This window comes from Lemur catta, chromosome 1 (genome assembly GCF_020740605.2).
Source record: "Lemur catta isolate mLemCat1 chromosome 1, mLemCat1.pri, whole genome shotgun sequence".
NCBI lineage: Eukaryota > Metazoa > Chordata > Mammalia > Primates > Lemuridae > Lemur > Lemur catta.
The window spans coordinates 186,315,251-186,336,570 of NC_059128.1; the positions used below are offsets into that span (position 1 = coordinate 186,315,251).

The window sequence follows — 21,320 nt, forward strand, 5'->3', positions numbered from 1 at the left end:
AACCACAGTCAAGTCAGTACCATAAATTTACATACAAACATTACGTAATCTACCATCTCTATTTCAATTTTGCCAGCTGACATAATGATGTCCTTTATAGCATTTTCTCCTCTAGTACAGGATCCAGTCTAGAGTCAGTCTACTTGGATGTCTCTTTGGCCTCCTTTAATCTGGGATATTTCCACAGTATGCCTTTGTCTTGTAATGACATTGATATTTTTAATGAATACAGAACCCCTCACACTTTTTTGAAATAAAAATTTTCCCATTTTGTATTGCTCTGACGTTTTCTCTTGATTGGATTAAGGGTATGTAGTCTCAGCCAGAAAACTGCATAGGTGGTGATGTGAGGGTATCACGTCTGGAGGCACAGGGTAACCATCTTACCCTCAGTAGTGACATTAATTTTGATTACCTGGTCAAGGTGTTGCTCAGTTTTTCTACTATGAAGTTACTGAGGGGTTCTGTTTTCTTTCAGTTAGTAAGTTTGTAAGAGACACTTTAAATACACGCAAATATCCTGTTGCTCACCAAAATTTATCCCTAGATATAGCATCCATTAATGATTTTTGCCTAATCTAATCTTTACTATAATGGTTCCTAAATAATGATTTCCCAACTCCAGACCATCTTCCCTATTAGTCAGGCCTCAGCAATCTACTGTAAGTAAGAACCTCACTTCTTCCATATATTTATTTATTGCACAGACTTAAGAATTGCTATTTTTCAATGGTTTATAATTTATTACTGTACTTAATTATTTTGGTACTCAGATTGTCCTAGGCTGAGTGAGCAGGAGCCCCTTCAAACTGGCTTCTCTGACACTGGAACATGATCCCATCATCTTTTACAAGTACTTCTGGCATAACAAGATATTTCAAATATGCTGACTGCTCCAGCCTGGAAATCAGCCATTTCTTTCAGTAGTCCTGGTTCCTTTTAATGCGGAATAGTGTTCGAACCAAGATCTGGGCTGAGTGTGCTCATGCAGATTGTGGTGATGGTTTCATGGGCATAGACATACTTCAAACTTACCAAATTGTACACTTTAAAGATGTGCAATTTATTATATGTCAATACAATACTTTCATAGAGCCATTTCACAAAAAGAGGATAATGGAGGAAATAACATTTTTTAAAGGCATTAAAATAAAAGCACAATTAAAATATACTGTTCAGGGATAACAGATAATAAAGCTCCAAAGAAAATCAGTAACTGCAGTAAAATTCATGAAAATGGTTACTTTTAGGGAGGAGGGAGTTGGCTATGATTGAGATCAGGGACACGAAGAGCTACTAGAGTGGCTGGTAAGGTTTTATTTTTGTACCTGGATGGTAGTTACCAGAGTGTTCTCTTTATAATAATTCAATATATTATATGTTTGTTTTATGCATTTTCTATATCTTACAGTTTTGGTATATGTTACAATTAAAAGGGCATAAAAATAAATGAATGTTGTGCATGTTCATGATGATTTTTACATTACCATTTATTAGAAATTAAAGTTATTATTGCAAGGAGGGCAGACCCATTAATCTAACATATGTCATTGTGTAAAATTTAAATATAGTGTTAAGGGATAAGTAACTTATAAGATATTTTGAGGTGCATTCAGATAATGACTTAACTTGTTAATGAGCAATGGATATAAATTTAAATTAGAATGCTAATCTTTCTTAATATATTAACCTTTTGAGTATTGTTACAAGACCCAATCTTATGAGATCAAGGCAAATGTTTATTTCAGTGTTAGAATTTTCATTTGGTTCTCTTCAATGGTTTTTATTTCTCTGCTGATATTTCTCATCTTTTTATTAATTAGAACTGATTTTCCTTTATGTTTTCAAGCAGAGTTATAATTGCTCCTTCAAAAACCTTCATCTGCTAATTTCAATATGGAGGTCATTTCAGTCAGTGCATGTTAGCTCTCTTTCTCTTAGAAATGAGTCACACTTTTCTGTTTCTTTGTATGTTGAATAATGTTTTCTTATATTCTGGACATTGTGAATGTTATGTTATGGTGATTATAGATTCTGTTATATTCTTCCAAAAAATATTGTTGTTTTTATTGTTGTTGATGGTGGTGGGGTGGTGGTGTTTTAAGCAGGCAATTAACTTGGCCTCAAACTGCAAACTCTGTCCAGGGCAGCTGCTCAATCTGAGTTCAGTTTTTTTTTCTTTAACTAGACTGCTTGGTGTCTGCTCTGTATATGTGTAGTTCAGGGGCTCAGCCAGACATGTAGGCAGAATTTATATGCAATATTTGAGACTCTCTCTGGCTCCTTCTTCAGCGTCTCTATTCAGCAATCTTCTTTCACTTTCTAGCAGCTGTGGATGCCCCAAATACTGTCCTCTGGTTCTTCAGGCCAGAAAGACTGGAGTTTTCTACTTCTACCAGAGTTAGTTCCCCTGCATGGTGCTGACTAGGGCCTGCCCTCAGGCTTAAAATAATTTTAAAAAACTGTACCTCATGCTGTCACCTCATTTCGTGTGTCAGCTTCCCTCCAGAATCTCCCTGCTCTTGGTCACTTTTCAATGCCTCCGATAGATAGGCTTTTTTTTTAAATTTCATTTTTTATTGTTGTCCCAAAGTTACACTTTTATTTAAATGCAGATCAGTTTGATAGGAGCTTACTTGATCATTATAGAAGTGGACTGAATGTTTATTTCTTTAAACAAATAATAATATGAAGATGTTAAGAAATTCTTTCTATGGATAAGTAAAATAATGCTATAGAAAAACACTTTAACTATTTTAAAATAATATATTTGAACCTCTTTTTTATTATTTAGGAATAAATCTAAGGAAGCTGATGACTATCAAAGAGAACTTAGAAAACTGAAGTTCGAATCCATTATTTCTGAGTCACGGTATACATTGCAAAATTTTTAATTCATATTTTTAATAATTTAATTTGAAACCATATTTAAATAATATTTTATTTAAAATTACTTAGCTTTTCTTATTTTCTTATTGTTTATGTATACAATCCCTAATTCAAGCTTACAATGTCTTGTAATTGTTTATTGCTTTTGCCTTTGCCTAGATGGGAAAATTTTAACATCACAGAAGTACCCATTTTCATATCATCTTTCATATTTTAAATCACAGTTACAATCTATAATTTCAAATGAGCTTTTTATATATCTTTGATAAATATAAAATATATCTAATGCACATTAGTGGGGTTTTTTTCTATTCATTTTTAGGCATACTAGGCTGCTTAAAGAAAAAGAAGACTCTTTAATGGCTTGTCAACAAATTTATAAAACTTTACAGGAAGAGCTAACTAAGAAAGAAAGGCAAGAAGAAGACATAAAAAGAAAAATTAACCTTACAGAAAATGAACTAAAGATAACCAAAACTCTTCTGAATCAGACAAAGGAAGAGATTTTAACACTGAAAAATGAAAGGTGCGATCAAGAATAGTTTTTTACAAAAATATTTTATGTTTAAGTCAATATTCCGTTTATATTTAAAACATCAATATTCTGCATATTATAATAACAGTGAAATTACAGGATTAAAGATATATTTCTTCTGCTATGTAATTGCATCCCACCACCTCATTTTACATGTAATGAAACTGAAGCACAAGTTGGTTAAAGGACTTGCTTAAAGTCATACAGTTAGTGAAAGTAGGAGAGGAACCCAAGTTGCATTTGGTGTCAGATTTTTATTGAAAAAAAAAAAAAAATCAGGCTGAGTGCAGTGGCTCACGCCTGTAATCCTAGCACTCTGGGAGGCCGAGGGGGGAAGATCGTTTGAGCTCAGGAGTTCAAGACCAGCCTGAGCAAGAGCGAGGCCCCGTCTCTACTAAAAAAATAGAAAGAAATTAGCTGGACAACTAAAAATATACAGAAAAAATTAGCCGGACATGGTGGTGCATGCCTGTAGTCCCAGCTACTCGGGAGGCTGAGGCAGTAGGATTACTTGAGCCCAGGAGTTTGAGGTTGCTGTGAGCTAGGCTGACACCACAGCACTCTAGCCCGGGGAACAGAGTGAGACTCTGCCTCAAAAAAAAAAGAGAAAAAGAAAAAAAAATCAGATCAGGTGTGATAATTGTGCTACTAAATTTCACCTGGGTCAGTGATTAGTGGATTCTATCATTTTCCAACAGAAAAATGTCCTTTTATAACATTTTTACCTTTTATTTGCTCCTACTTTTCCTTTGTTCTCATCTGTCAGCACATCTCATTGAGGGCTTATCACAAGTAAAGACACATCCTTAGGTGGTATCAAGGATACTAAGAAGCATATTGGTCCAGCCTTCCAAAATATTTTTGTTCAGTTAATTTGTCTTTAACCTTATCTGTGATTAATATCTCAACCCTGCTTTCTTTCTTTTTGTTTTCATTGCCTACTGTATCTTTGCTCATTCTTTCTGAATCATTTTGCTTTAAATGCATATCTAGTATATAGCACAAATTTTGGTATTTTTGTTTGGTTGGTTTTAAAAATCTGAGTCTTTCATATAAAAGATTATTCCACTTACATTTATTGATGTAATTACTATAGTCCATAAGAACATAAGTTCCATTAAAGCAGGAATTTTTGTTTTGTATTATTTTCTGTATACAGAAGGCACATGATAAACTATTTGTTTTTCACTCTTCCTATCATTTTTATATTTTAGTTAATTTTTATTTTATTAATTTTTTATGAATATAATTTAGAAGATTTAAAATCTTTTTTTAGTGCTTTATGTAGGCAAGTATTTGCTAAGGAAGAGTCTGGGAGTGGGGCCAAGGGAGTGAGTAGCAGTTAGCTTAAAATTAGGTTCATTGTCTCAGAACTCTTTCTTATCATCGCTGTGTCCTCGGTATCCCATCTGTTTCTACTCCAGGTTAGCAGGAGGTCTGAGTAGTTCACAGGGAAACATGGTTTTTCTCTGATCCTTCTTGGGATGGTTTTCCATGTACTGCTCTTTGTGAATAAGATGAACAACCCCAGAGCTGATTGCCACCCACCACTTCTTCTTCATCTGGCAACACTAATAACTTGCTTCTTACAAAGCTGGTGTACATACATGACTCTTCATTCCATCCCACCTCCTCTGCCATTTCATGATTATGTAGTTATCAGCCGTAGCATATTAGAAGTAGCAATTTTATAACCAAGAAAAATTATAAGAGCCAGTCTTATTAGTGAAAACAGGAATAATAGCTGAAAAATTGAGCATATATAAACAAAGAAAAAAAACTATATATGCAGACATATATAATCAGAAAGATTAAAATCCATAATATATTCTATATAAAAGGCACCAAATCATATATATTCAAAAAGATACCATGAAATAAATAAATTTTTTTAAGTCTTTGGTTTAGAACTTTCGTTATCTATATTATTCTGTGTTATCTGGAATACACCATTTCCAATGATGCCATCTTAATTAGGTTTAATACAGACATTTAAATAACCTAAGAGAAACTAGCAAGAGGTGGGAGCTGGAGATTCTTATTTTTCTCATTCCTCTTACATTTGACTACATATAAAATCCTTTATCAAAACAGCAAATGTCCTGATTTTTTCCTTCACTGTAGTCATTGAGAAGTTCTTGTCTTTGTTCACATGTTTCCAGAACTCTTCTCAGGGGATTGGCTGAAGTATACATGTTTTAGATTATCATCAGTATGATGGATCTTTATTCTTTAAGAATAAATTTGATATTTGAAATAATCTCAAATAGGTCCAGTGAAAGAAAGCCCAGGGAATAGGATGGGAAATCAATCTGGGAAATACCATTTAGGATCAAAAATAAAGTAAGACATTTTCTTTTTTTCCCTATGCTTAATAAATTATCTCTGTCTGTAATTTGAGAAAGGAATTTTTATGAATGTTTTGAGGAGTAGTCATATCAGTAGATAAATATAGAGCTTTCTTGGAGGATTGCTGTGAAATAGGACACTCACTTGGATGTATATGTTTTGCCATGTTTTAAAAAATACTATGATTATAATCTTATGTTTGTTATAAGTATTGAATGAGAAGGACAATTTCTATCAACTTTCAGAGAATAGCAACATTACTGAACTACCTGCTACTCTTCCTTTCCCTTCTTTATTTTGCTTGTGTCCTTGCCCCCTTGTTCCTCCTTTGCTTTAGTCCACGCAGAATCAAACATGATATTACTTAGTCATTTGGTGGCACTAAGTTTATTGACATGATGTCTATCACATAATAAAAACAAAAATGTACTTGTGGACCAGTAAGTTATCATATAATCATAGGGTTACTCCTAGGCATAAGCATTGTACTTTAACTTTGTTCTAGACTCTTCTCAGATTTTGCTGCCTTGTCCTCTAAGTGTATCCCCAGAGTCTGGTATATGTATCCACTCGATAAATATTTGTTGAGTGAGTGAATCATTTGCTTTAGGGTAATTCAAGCCAATCAGTGAATTATATGTTGACATTTATTACATACCAGTTACTACGTAACCTGGAGATACAACAGTGAATCTGAAACATCCCTTTCCTCATGAAGCTTATATTCTAATGGGAGAGACAAACAGTAGAGAACTGACTAGAATAATTCTAGATTATGATAATGGATATAGAGTAGGTGAAGGGGGATTATAGTAGAGGCTGATAGAACGGGTGCCTGCTTTGGATAGGATTGTCATAAAAGTGACTTCTAAGATGATATACAAAGGAAGACAAGAAGAAGTTACCAGGCCAAGAGCCAGGGAAGAGCTTTACAAGCAAAGAACAAGCTTGGTGAGTTCTAGGAATTGACAAGAAGGCAGTATGAGTGGTGTGAGTGAAGCAGGCAGGGGCCAATCATGCAAGACGTCACAGGCCTTTGGGAATGTGGGTGTTATTTTCAGTGCAACAAAAAGAAACCATTGAAGGAATTTAAGCAGAGAAATGACACTATAGAAAGATCATTCTGGCAGCTGGGTGGAGAAGATATTGGTAATAGGAGTAAGTCAGGACATTTGGTGTTTTGATAAAGGATTTTATATATAGTCAAATCTAAGAGAAATGAGAAAAATAAGAATCTCCAGCTCCCACCTCCTGCTAGTTTCTCTTAGGTTATTTAAGTGTCTGTATTAAGTGGATGGTAGCAAAAGAGCCAGAGCTTATCCCTGGTAAGCCTAAGAGTTAAAAAGACACCCTGAAGAACAAATGACCTTTGAGGAAGCTTTTGACATTACTATTCAAACTTGCCTTGAAATGGTCTTCTTTTACCTCCAGAGTAACCTGTTATTCTGCGCCTTTCCCATCTCTGTTTTGGTACTTTCCCCTCCTCTCCTGCAATCATCTGACAACAGACTTTCTCTAAAATTCACACTTGAACTTGACTTTCTCTGGTCACTTTGTCTCTTTCAGTAATCTGACCCTGTCTCGCAGCTGAGCGAGTTTGCTCTTGAACTTTGATTTGAAACACCAATGGGACCTTAGTTTAAATAGAGGTTTCCTTAAGCAGTTAGAAATATGAAAGTCCCTCCAAAAGAGGTGGGGCTCAGGACACTTTTAATATAGAGATGCCTGATGATACCCGAGGAGATTCTGATTCAGTAGGTCCAGGTGGTGCCTGGAAATCTGCTATACAGCAAGGTTCCAAACAACTGCCATGGAAGTATTAAAAGGTTATTAAGTATGAAATGTCCTATTTCCTTAAGTGCTAAGTTTGACAGTTGATATCTCTGACATTTCACTTTGATACTTCTTGTTTTATGTTTATTGTGAAGGTACAGCCTCAATCTTGCAAATGCATGTTTTGGCTTGTGATTATCTTTCACATTTTTTTAAGAGCAATTTTTGTGAAACCATGGATAAGTCAAAAATTCATGCTATTTTTTAATATGAGTGCCGTTGTGGAACCAGTGGAGCACAGACAGCTGGAAATATCACTGAAGTGTTTGGGAAGGATGTGGCTAATGAACATACAGTACATCGATGGTTTGAGAAGTTCTGTTCTGGTGATTTCAACCTTGAAAATGAGCCACGTGGGGGACCTGAGACCAAGGTGGATAATGATGAGCTGAAAGGTATAGTGGAACTGAATCCATCTCAATCTACATGTGAATTAGCAGCAAGCTTTGACATTACTATTCCAACAATATTGGACCATTTGAAACAAATGGGCAAGGTAAGGAAGCTGGACAGATGTGTACTGCATGAATTAAACAGGTGTCAAAAGAGAAATACTCTCGAAGCTTGCCTTTCTCTGTTGTCATGATATAAAGGCAAACCATTTCTGCACCATATTGTTACATGTGCTGAAAAATGGATTCTTTTTGACAATCGCAAGTGTTCAGCACAATGGCTGGGTAAAGACAAACTGCTGAAACATAGTCCAAAACCGAATATTCATCCGAAAGAGCTAATGGTGTCTGTTTGGTCTTCCAGTGCTGGTATTATCCACTACAGCTTCATGAAACCTGATCAATCAGTAACAGCAGATGGCTACTGCAAACACTTGGATGAAATGATGAGGATGCTTGGGATTAAGCAGCCGAGATTGGTCAATAGAGACAGGCCTTGCGAGACAACATTCAACTACATGTCTCATGAACAACGCTGCTCAAACTATAGCAGCTGGACTTGAAAACGCTCTGTCATCCACCATATTCACCAGACCTTGCACCAACTGACTACCAGTTCTTCCAGGCTTTGGGCCACTTCTTGCAAGGAAGAATATTTAATTCCCAGCAAGCTGTGGAAGACGCCTTTAATGATGTCATTGCCTCTCGCTCTCTGGGCTTCTTCACTGTTGGCATAAACAAGCAACTGTTAAGATGGCAAAACTGTGTCAATTGTTTAGGCGCACACTATGATTACTTGTACTGTTTCTTGTTTGAGGTATAATAAACTACACTTTTGATTTGAAATAGAACATTTCATATTTAATGACCTTAGTACAACCAGCCAGGCTGCCAGATGTGCTCACCAAAGGCCAGAGCCCAACTCACTCCCAGTGACTGTGTGTGCTTTTGTAAATCCAGGCAGTCTTAGATACATACTAGCCCTCCTCCCAGAGCCCTGTGGACAGCAGAGCCCTTGCTGAAGTCATAAAATATGCAATTCATAGACTATGTAGTTTCAGAAGAGGAGAAGAAGATGTAAATAACCAAAACTGACCCCAGGAAAAAAAAAAACTGGCAGAACTCCTGAATTTGGAGCAGGAAGGGAGTTAAGTGACTAGGAAATCGTTCATCCTTTAGTACAAATCTGTTTAATTTTGCACTGCTTACTCCCCCTCACTAAGTCGAGGAAGCACTCGTTGGAAGAGCCTTAAATGAAAGGAAGAGAACTAGGTATTTTTGGATGATGGAATTCTGCAGGTGAAGATGATCTGGCCAGCTGGTCACAGAAATATTGGGACTGATGAGAGGGACCTCCTTTGTGGATGGGGAGGAATGCAGCAAGGCATAGGGATGGTGCCAGAGAAAGGTATTTATTTAATTCTGTGTAAAGACAGCCCTCAGCTCCCATCCTCCTGAGATACGCAAGGTCTCTGTGGCCAGGGCCAGAACTCCACCCAGAACCGTGAATGTGCGACATCATTTCAGGCATACTGTGGGCTAAATAGTGCTCTGTGGGCTGGCGTGGACACCTAATTCCATTTTTATGGGAAACTATTTCTATGGTTAAAATATGTTCTAAATTTCCTATAACAAACTTACAAATATGTTTTATAAGGACATATGTGTTTAAGCTTGAAGACTGCCTACATACAGCACTTGGAGAAATTCACTTATGCACTGGCATGTGGCCTACAACCGTATAGTTGGAACATACAGTATTTATAATAGCTCTCATACCCTTTGCATTCTCAAATGCTGTATTTTCCTTATCTTGGTAAATTCCAAGAAAAAAATGTAGAAAAATACTTGCTTTGATCTATTTTCCCATAACATGATGGGAATAGTGGAGAGCATTGTTAGAGGAAAAGCTAGTTGTAATTAAAGTTAGGTGCAAGTTGCTTATGTGTAAATTATTCTGTGAGCTAAATAATATATGTCTGTATCTGTTTGTGTCTCATTTATCTATCTTATAGTTTACTTAATTGCTCTCTGTCCCTCACCCCCATCTGCATTACATTAACTTTTTTTCTGTCTTCTGCTTTCTCTGTCATTTTTTTAAATGGAAAGCTATGACCCCTCACCCCAGAGAAATACACACGAAATCTAGCAAATGATTTCAGGAGGTTCATGGAGTTTCCTGTTTTCCAGTACATGGCAGGACCCCGTGATTTAACATAACTGCTTTCTCATTTTTCTCTCTTCCTCCTTCTTTCTCATCCTTCTCTCTCTCTCTTTTTCTCTCCTTGCCCTTCCCCTTTGTCACTCTCAAGCTCTCTCACACACAATCCATAGATTTCGCAGTGAGAAGCCCTCTAAATACATTATCTTATCTTGTCTTCACATCACGCTGTGCACGATGCTGTGCACCCTTGTGTGGGGCTCAGTGTAAGGGCTAAGGGGGCTAGAAACCAGCTTGGGTTCTGCTCACTTGCCAGAGGAAGGGGTTCATTTTTCTTGCATAAGTTTGCTATCCCTCCTTCCCAAGCCTTGTGTCCATAGGTCTGCACCCAGACAGAAGGGACACTTTTCCTAACTCACCATCCCAGAGGGAGAGCCATTTTCAAATTTGCAAAATTTGCTAGCAGAGATATGGCTCTCTCCTGTGAAGCAGGTGCCATTTTCCACAGTTTACATATGAGGACACTAAGGTTAACCAAGGCTAAATTTCTTGCCCAAGGTCACACAATTGGCAAAGACAGAAATCGAGCTGTGTTGTGTCTGACCTTGTAACTCATGTTCCCTTCCCTACAGTTTGCACAATTCTCTCAGTATTTGTCTTGAAGGGCTGAGTTTTGTCAGCTTCTCTCAGTATGACTTCTCTTTCTCAACCATGTTGTAACACTGAGTCTTCAGGGGACTCAGCCCTACAGAAAGCAGTGTCCCCTTTGTGTCCCCTCTCCCCTCCTCTCAATTTCTTGCCCACCCTCACTCCCTCAGGATTCTTTTAGTCACTCAATAAATATGAGATGGTGTCCTCTGCTCTCTAGTGCCTTGGCAAAGTCAAAAGTATATTACAGCTTTAGATTGAAAATAGGATAAAAACATTTCACAGCCACATTCTAAAAGAAGGGAAGCTTGATGTTTAGTTACTTCAGTGAGGCTTGTCATATTTTCATAAGGGCTAGAAGCAATGAGAAGTGGTTAGATTTGTCTAGTATTAGATTAAAAGAAGGATTCAGAAGCAATGCAAGAGTTATGTTATCTTGTGGTAGTGTGGCTTAATATAAAAAGAATGGACTTTAGAGTTCGGCAAACATAGATTTAAATCCTAACTTGACCACTTTAAGGCTTCTTCTCTTTATCTGTAAAATGGGCATATTAATAATAGCTATCTTCTGTGAATATTAAGGCATCTAGTATTATACCTGGTAGGCTGTAGATGCTGGGAAAGTATTAGTTCCCTCCCTTTCTTTAGGTTGCTAACCCCTTAAAGTGTCATATCTTGCACTGGCCATGTTTAATTAAACATCTGTTGAATTCAATATTATTTGCTTTACTCAGCAATTGTGAAGATTAACCCTTGGAGTGATTCAATTTAGATGCTATCCTATTAGTTTAAAACATTATGAAAGGAAGTGTTCTAAGTAATATTGTCAAATAATAAAACTTCTCAGGGTTTTTTCCAAAGACTCACCTTTTTCTCTAATTTCCTATCCATCAACAGCTCTTAGAACAAGAGCTTGCCAAACTTCTTATGATACCACACACTTATTGCTTTTAATGGAGGCAGGAGTTGTGGCAAAATCAAAATTATCTCTTTGATTGACAATGTGAAGACGTCTGTAAAAGAACAACTTGTGAAACAGAATATAAAGCTGTCGTTTTGGCATTATGGTTTGACATTTATTTGCAGTTATGTTTTTAACTACAATTAAAGGAATCTAGGTTTGCATGTATATAAGAAATTAGATTCTCATTTTCTTTTTGGTCTAAGAATGTAATAGTTAAATTTTTAAAAATAAATACTCTTAATTGTTAGTAAGTCCTAATTTGCTTATTGGGCCAATTCCAAAAATGTTATTTTCAAAAAATATTTGATGAAATTGAAAGGTAGGATGTCACAGATAGTCACACCTCCCTCTGAAATATGCAAAGCAAAGGCAGCATGATATAGTACAGAGAGCCCTGGGGTGGCATAAGCTTGAGCTAGTTTTGTCACTTGTGAATCATGTCACCTTAGATAGTCACTTACCACTCAGGTCTTCATTTCTTCTAAAAATGAGGGACTTGTAGCAACATATTTCTAAGGAATGGCCAGAACCACAGTATCCCCATAGATTAAAACAGTTCCTGACACACAGTAGACACCTAATAAATATTTGCTGAATGAATGAATGGGAATTAATTTAATTCCAATTGAATAATTGATCATAGGATTTAAAACTGGGAAACTCCAGTTTTTCTCTCAGGCCCAGAAAGCTTCTGACTTACCAAAAATCAGACCTGGGAGTACAGTGTGAATTCCTGGATTCTAGTGATAATATTCTTTATTAAATTCTTAGTAAAATCCAAATTTAGGACCTAAATCTGTGTTGTTTGCTGTAATTCTAAAGCATCAGCATCTCTAGAACTTGTTCTGAAGAGGAAGCTGGATACCTAAACAGCTGCATATTTTCAGCTTTTTATAACATGGAAAAGTATGGACTATGCCTTTATCATTAGGCTTTTATTTCTCATAATTTATGTAGATTTCTAGCAAAAAGTTCCACTAGAGTTAGAGTTGGTCCTTTATAGTTTCTTTCAACACAAGATTGCTTTGTCTTTATCAATGTATTAAGATGGTTTTGTAATCTTGAACAATGTGCAAACCCTTCCATGGGTGTACTGTATAAGCATGGTTTCTATTTTTGAAATCAGGATTATTTTTTTTCAGATATATAATCACCTCTGTATACATTACACACTGCCCATTCCATTCTAATCAAGGACAATGAGTGCTTATAACATCACATATAATTATTCTTTCTGCCTTATGCCTTTAAAGAGTCTCACTGAAGATTTCTCAGAGTCAGTAACAGAGGCTCAGCAAGGAATCAAAGAAGTACAAAAGTCTTTCTCATTCCTGTAACAATAATATTCAAGTGAAATTACCACCACAGATGCAAATTCATATTTGTATAACAATTTACTCGAAACACCTTATACTTTGTGTAAATGTCATAAAGAACTTCATAATTTCTTGAAAACTCGGTGAATAATCATCACTTAATTAACATTATTTGAACCCTAGCCTACCATATTTTAGCTGCTATAACCTACTAGACTTTTAAAGTTTTTGTTGTACAATAGAAGGATGCATATAACAGGGGCACCTTGTACTGGGTGCATCAGAGGAATGCATATGGAAAAGATTCTACTTTTCATAGTATCAGAATTATAACTATCTCCAGGGAGACTGAAATTCAAGCTCCTCAAATATTCAGTACCATCTACTTTATAGTATAAGTAACTTCAAATGTATTCACAGTCACCATCTGGAAATGCTCATTGGAATTTTATAAACAGTAAGAAGATCTCTTTTCAAATAGGAAATCTACTTTAAGAAATTAAGTGGATCAAATTGCCAGGACTCTGCTCTCTGGCCACTTCTAACAAGCACATGGCCAGCCACATTCATTCCATGATCTTGGCATTTTGAAAACCAAGTGAAGTGCTACTTTATTTCCATTGATGGCTGCTCCTTATCTTGATCAAGTTTACCTGCATTTGACAAAATATGTCATCCATTACTGATTTTTTTAAAAATCAGCAAAATTGGAATGGAGGGGAACTTCTTCAAACTGAGAAGGCATCTACAAAAACCTACAGATAACATCATACTTAATATGAAAGACTAAATGTTTTCCTCCTAAGATTAGGATCAAGAAAAGAATATTCACTGTCAACACTTCTATTCAACAAGTGCTGAAATGTACAGTACAATCAGGCAAGAAAAATATGGCCAGGTGTGGTGGCCCATGCCTATAATCCTAGCACTTTTGGAGGCCAAGGTGGGAGAATTGCTTGAGGCCAGGAGTTCAAGACCAGCCTGAGCAACACAGCAAGACCCCATCTCTACAAAAAACTGAAAAAATTTAGCTGGGCATGGTGGCACACACCTGTAGTCCCAGCTACTTGGGAGGCTGAGGCAGGAGGATCACTTGAGCCCAGGAGTTTGAGGTTGCAGTGAGTTATGATGATGCCACTGCACTACTTTACCCCAGGCAATAAAGTGAGACCCTGTCTAAAAAAAAAAGAAAGAAAGAAAGAAAGAAAAGGGAAAAAAAGAGAAAGAAATGTCATTCAATTAGAAAGGAAAAGATAACACTGTCTTTATTCACAGATGTCATATTTGCCATTGTAGAAAATCCTATGGAATCTACAAAAGAAGTTACTAGAACTAATAAGTTTAACAAAGTTTAACAAGGCTGCAGGATATAAGATCAACATTCAAAAGTCAAGTTAGGATGGTGGATGAGAAAACACACCAGCCAGAGTGTCTCTGCAAGAACAAAAGTGAAGTTAATTTCCATATATTTGCAAAGAACAATTGAAAATTGAAATTAAAAAGCAATATTTACAAAAATATTTCAAAAAGCAAGAAATACCTAGGGATGGATCTTACAAAAATGTGCAAGACTTATACACGGAAAACTACAAAACATTTGCTAAGAGAAATAAAAGAGGACCTAAATACATGGACAGATGTACATGGTCATGGAACAGAAGACTCACTGTTACTAAAATAACAATTTTCCTGAAGTTAATTTATAGATTCATTTCAGTGGACTTTTTTAGAAAATAACAAACTAATTCTAAAATTTCTATGTATTAATAAATGCAAAGGAACTAGAATAACCAAAATAACTTTGAAAAAACATTTAATGGTCAAAAGAGCAACATCATTACCTGACTTCAAGACCTATTATAAAGCTACAAATAATGCAGACAGTACGATACTAGGATCAACGTAGACAAAAAGATCAATAGAACAGAATAGAGAATCCAGAAATAGACAAACATACATGATCAATTGATTTTCTACATGGGTGCCAAAGTAATTCATTGGAGAAAGAATAGTTTGGGGTTTTTTTAACCAATGGTACTGGAACAATTGATATCCATATGCAAAAAAAATGAACTATGATTCATACTTTGAAATATATATGAAAATTAACTCAGTATATGTCATAGATCTAAATATCAAGCCTAAAGCCATAAAGCCTCTAGAAGAAAATATAGGAGAAAATCTTTGTGACCTTGGGTTAGGCAAAGATTTCTTAGATTCAACACCAAAAGCACAATCTATTTTGAAAAACTGATAAATTATTACTCCATCAAAATTAAAATTGTGTTCCTTTGTTCTTCAAAAGACACTGTTGAGATAAAGAAAAGACTGAAATGTTATATTTACAAAGGATATATGTAGAAAAGTATTTGTTTCCAGAATATATAAAGGACTTTAGAAACTCAGTTATATGAACATAAACATTCTAGTAAAAATTAACAAAAGATTTGAATAGACACTTCACCAAAAAAGGTATACAAAATAGATGGCCAATAAGCACCTCAAAAGATGTTTAGTATCATTAGTCATTAGGGGAATGCAAATTAAAACTACAATGAGATACATACTTTTAGGATGTCTAAAATTAAAAAGCCTGAAAATATAAAGTGTTGACAAAGATATGGAGGAACTGAAGTTCTCATACCCTGCTGATGGGAATGTAAAACTTCTTTGGAAAACAGTTTGAAGTTTCTTAAAAAGTTAAATATATATACCCACCTTGTCACTCAGTCATTTCATTCCTACATATATACCTAAGAGAAATGAAAGCATACATCCCTACAAATACTTGTATGCAGATATTGATAGCAACTTTATTTGTAATAGCCAAAATCTGTGCAACATCCTAATGTTCATCAACAGGTGAATGGATGAAAAATTATAGTATATTTGTCCATTTCTGTATTGGCAAATTTTTAAAAAATTATAGTACATTCATACAATGGAATACTACACAGGAATAAAAGTGAATGAACTATCCATGTAACCTAAAACTTTCATAGCCCCTTGATATTTTGAAATAAAAAATGAATGAACTATTGATACAAGGTACACACAACATGGATGAATCTAAAATTAATTATGCTGAGTAAAAGATGACAGACAAAAAAAGAATATACTGTATGATTTCATATATAGATGTACTCTGAAAATGCAAACTAATCTATAGTGACAGAAACTAAACCATTGATTGCCTGGAGGTGAGAGGGGGTAGGAGTGGGGAATTACAAAGGAGCACCTCCTACCACCACCACCATCTTTTACAGACCCAAAGGAAGTTGAGAACGTTGCTTGTTTCCCATCAAGGCAAAATCTCTAATGGTCCCTTTGGATGTGACCAAGCTGGATAATGAAAAAGAAGCACGTCTCAGAGAGGAAAGCTAGCAGTTACGGCAAAAACTGAACTGAGAACTTACTCCCAGGAGAAAGAACCATAGTCCAGGCAAAGAATGTTCCCCACCTTCAGGGTAGACTTCTTATGGGATGTCAGAGTTGTGATGGAATCCACTGGTGCCAGCCAGATGACTTCTAGTGCAACTCCCAGTGAGAGGACTATAGTTTCTACACCTGACTACTCTCAGACTTGGCCATTTGACTTGTCCTTGCCATTAAAATGTGAGAGAAGCGATATACATCAATTCTAAGCTTTAAGAGATCCTATGTTTTAGCAATTTTTCTTTTCTGTCTGCCACAAAAACAGCATTCCCATGTTAAGAGTTGCTCCCTGGGATACATCCTGTAACAAAACATGGAGTAGAGCAGCAAGTGACACATAATATGCACAAAAAAACAAACTTTGATATTGTAAAACACTGAGATTGCAGATGTTAAATTTGAGATGTAGAAATAAAGTAGAACAGTCAGTGGAGAGTTGGGTACATGAGTCAGATAATCAGAGAACAGATCTGAACTAGAGATGTAATTTAGGAGTTGTCAGCAGCTTGCATTAGAGGAACATGAGTCTGCAAAGGAGATAGGAGCAGCCAGATATTTGGAAGAAAGCCACAAGTAAAGATTTTAATGTAATCCCATGTCTGCTGTCCTCATTCTTTATTCCTTTTGCTTCACTTCCTTTTCTCCAGCCTAGAGACTGCTCTGCACACATCAGAACCTGATGAGTCTGCCTTGCACTTCAAAAGATAAATCTCCATTTCACATTTGCTGGGTTTTGAGCACAATTTGGACAGTGGTGCTGCCTTCTTAATTCATTTCTGTATCAAGCAATACAAGCGAATGACACTGTCTTATCCACAGAGGACAGTAAAGCCCACCATGCAGGAGAAAGACCTACTACTCACATGCCCATTTCTTCACTTTGGTTTTTACCTTGAATTCTCTCTCCTCCATATACCCATTCTACTCTATTCTCGGCCTTTATCAATAATTGTTTTTATAAATATTGAGTAGATACACAGAAGGTTTATATAGGTATAAAGAACTACAATACAATGAACTTCCGTGTGTCACCTACTAAGTTTACGAAAAATAACCTTATCATTAGCTTTGAACATCCTTTCTGCTTCTCCCCAGTTCCATCCCATTCTCTCCTTCCCCAGAGATAACCACCAGCCTGCATTTTGTGATTCTCAGCAAACTAGGAATAGAAGGGAACTTCCTCAAACTGTTAAAGAGCATCTACAGAAACCTACAGAGAATGTGTTGTGCCCTTACTTCTCTTTATAATTTTACCAAGTATGTTTGTATTCCAAAAAATACAATATTAGCTTTTACATATATTTTATCATCATAGAAATAAAATCACACTGTATGTATTATTCTGTGATTTGTTCTTTGTGCTCAATATTTTGTTCCTGGGATTTGTTCATGAAGTTTCATGTAGCTGAGGATTATTCGGTTTTTTTATCTGTATTGTGTTCTAAGGAATACCACAATTTATCCATTCTGTTCTAGCTTTATTCCATAAGTTTTGATATGTAACAATTTCATTTTTGTTCAGTTCTAAGTATATTTAAATACCAATTGTGATTTTTTTATTTGCACCCATGAGTTATTCAGAAATACATTTTTAATAATCTTCTATATGGAGATATTTTATTTATCTTTTGTTACTGACATTTCTTTGTTTTCACAGAACAGATTATAATAGTGCTATTCTCAGTGGTCCCCAACATTTTTGGCACCAGGGACAGGTGTAATGGAAGACAATTTTAATTTTTCCATGGCTGAGGGGGTGAGGGGTGGAGGGATAGGAGGGTATTGGTGGAGCTCTGGGACCCAGTCCTAATACTGGTCCATGGCCCTGGGGTTAGAGATTGCTAGGGACAGGTGCAGGTTGGCAGCACTAACCACAGGAAAAGAGGAGGGGAGCAAAAATGAGGAGGCCAATGAGCATTTAGAACCAAACCCACAACAGCAGGAATTTGAGGTGAGGGACTTTTCCTGGCCAGGAGCATATGCAGAGACTAGGAGCTCATGTCCAAAGGTAACCTTTTCCCCATTAACATACATTAGCATAGTAAAAATCACACCCATCAGTGCCACAACAGTTTAAAAATGTCATGGCAACCCTTGGAAGTTACCCTATAAGAATAAAATTGGGGAGGGCCCTTAGCTCTAAGAACTTTCCACCCTTTTCCCAGAGAAATAATGAATATTCCATTCACCATTTAGCATATCATAAGCTATAGACATAAAAGGAGAAGTGTGGTACGACCCCAGTGTCTTCTCCACTCACAGAGGTAGACCCATTTCCCCTCAGGAAATATACTTTCACTTTCTGTTCTGCGCTGAAAAGCCTGAAATAAAAGCTGCTTGTGTGGAAGAGCTAAGTGTCTGTCATCACTCTGTCACACTGGCCCTGCTTGCGATTTTTCCAAGCAAGGAGCCAAAGGACCAGGACAACACCCCTCAGAAATCAACCCTGACGGGACCACAGGTGTAAATCACATATGTGATTTAAAATGTATGTTTAAAATTACAACAAATTTTTAGTTGCCACATTAAAAGATTAAAAATAAACAGGCAAAATCAAATTTAATAATATATTTTATTTAACCCATATATCCAAAATATTATCATTTAAATATGTAATCATCTTAAGCTTTATCACAAGTATTTTTTATTTTTTTGTACTAAATTTTCAAATCTGGTACATATTTTACACGTACAGCACATCTGCAGCCTTGGGGCCACACGTGGCCTTCTGGATCCTTGAGTGCGGCCTTTTGACTGAATGAAAATTTTTAAAAGAATTTGTTCTGTGAAGTTTGGATTCAGTGGAGGGGCCACACATGGGCATCCAGAGGGCCACAAGAGGCTGCAGGTTCCCCACCCCTGAACTAGACGCATTTTAAATGCTCAATAGCTACATGAGGCTAGTGGCTACCATATTGAACAATGCAGGTTTTTAGTATAAATTGTATGAAATTTGATGAAACTTACTAGTAAGTGGTCAATTCCATATGAGCTGGAAAATAATTATGTATTTTTCCACTAATTTTGTACAAGGTTCTATATATGAACCTTAAGTCTATCTATATGAACCTTAAATTAAATCTTCTACATATTTACTGAATTATTTCTTTGCTTGCCCCTGTGTTGCTATATTACACAACTACAAGAGATCATTTATGTAACAATCTGGAATTATGCAGTTTATACTTCCATTGCCTTATGTGGCTCTCCTGAGTTGACTTATCTATAACTAAGGAGGCTATGATGTATTCTACCACTGTCGTATGGATTTGACAATTTCTTCTTACAATTACATCAAGTATTGCTTTATATATTTTGAGGCTATTTTATTTAATAGGTATATATAAGTTTAGAATATTCAGAATAAATTGAACCTATTAGCATTATCAGCTCCGAATAATGACTTTTGTCTTAAAGTCTACTTGCTGATATTAACATAGTTACATACTTCCTTTTCTTTAACATATCCCTATTATATCTTTTCCAAATTTTTCCTTTCAATCTTTCTATGTCCTTATGTTTTAGGACTGTCTTTTATAAAAAGCATATAGCTAGAGTTTCTTTGTTTGTTGGAATCAAGTCTGTTTCTCTCTTAACTTATGAGTTTAGTTTATTTACCGTTATTGTGATTATTACTTTACACTTTCTATTTCTCCCTCTTTTTCTATATTATTTTCTCCTTTGGGTCTTTTGCAGGGAGGATTGTTGGACATCTGTTTGTTTCCTTAGTGCATTTTTTGCCTAATAGTATATTTTACCTCTATTCTTTTGGTGGTTACTCTTGAAATTTTACCATGCATATTTAATAAAGTCTAAAGTTAATATCTTAAACTCCTTTCAAATAATGAAAGGAACAAATAACACTTGAGCTCTGATAGTAACCCTCCTGACATAATCCTACATTTTTGTCCAGTGTTCTAGTTCTTTCTTTTTGTTAGTCCCACTAATTACACATAATTAAAATATTATTTTGTACAGAAAATATTTGTTTATACTTACCTACAGGGCTAGCTATGCTTCTGGAAAGGGAAGTCTGGAAATTTTTATTTTTTTCCAATAAATTTTCCTCAAATGATGTTCATGTCTGGATTACTAAATCAACTGTGTCTTCTTATGTTTGTGTCATTAAAATTTTTTAGCCTAGAAATGTAGACGCTATTTTCATTATGGTAAAAATGTTCAACAATATTATAAGAGTGAGACTGGAATAGAGATCAAAAGATGAAGAGTCTATCACAATTCTCTAGGTGGGAAATAAAATCAAGAAACTTAACAAGGCTTTTTGTTGTGGGAAAGGAGGAACTAGTTTGAGAGACACCAAGGAAGCAGAATATATAAAACTTGCTATTGAATGGTTGTGGTAGAACAGGGAGAAGGAAGCATCAGAGATGACTCAGGGATTTCAAGCCAAAGGTTTTCACCGTTGAAGGTTTTCAGAAGTCAGGAGGAAAGGAAAGATTACAGGAGATGGTGAATTTGGTTTTTGATGTGTGGACTCTTTGGTGTTGATGCATCATTAGGGTGGTGATGCTCAACAGGCAGTTAGTTATAAATGAAAGTCTCAAGTCTGAAAAGGGGTCAAAGCTAAAAGGAAAGGAATGATGATGGAAAACAAAGGGATTAGAAGAAGGAATAAGCAATACAGAAGTTATTACATCCATAGAAAACGAAAAGAGTCACAATGATTATGCAAGTGGGAAGGAGCCCTGATCAACAAACATGCTTTTGCTGCTATTGGTGTTATTCTAAGGCTTAAAATCAGTGCCCTTGTGAAGTTTTCTCATGAATTTCCTCCTGT

At 35.8% G+C, this 21,320-nt stretch overlaps 1 protein-coding gene across 1 annotated transcript in view; it reads left to right on the forward strand.

Moving 5' to 3' along the window:
- The window catches only part of LEKR1 (leucine, glutamate and lysine rich 1), a 150,819-nt gene that overhangs the window by 98,503 nt on the left and 30,996 nt on the right, over positions 1-21,320 (forward strand). The window contains exons 6-7 of the mRNA XM_045539530.1: positions 2,795-2,872; positions 3,212-3,415. Coding sequence (XP_045395486.1) covers positions 2,795-2,872; positions 3,212-3,415 — 282 coding nt within the window. The remainder of the gene's footprint in view (positions 1-2,794; positions 2,873-3,211; positions 3,416-21,320) is intronic.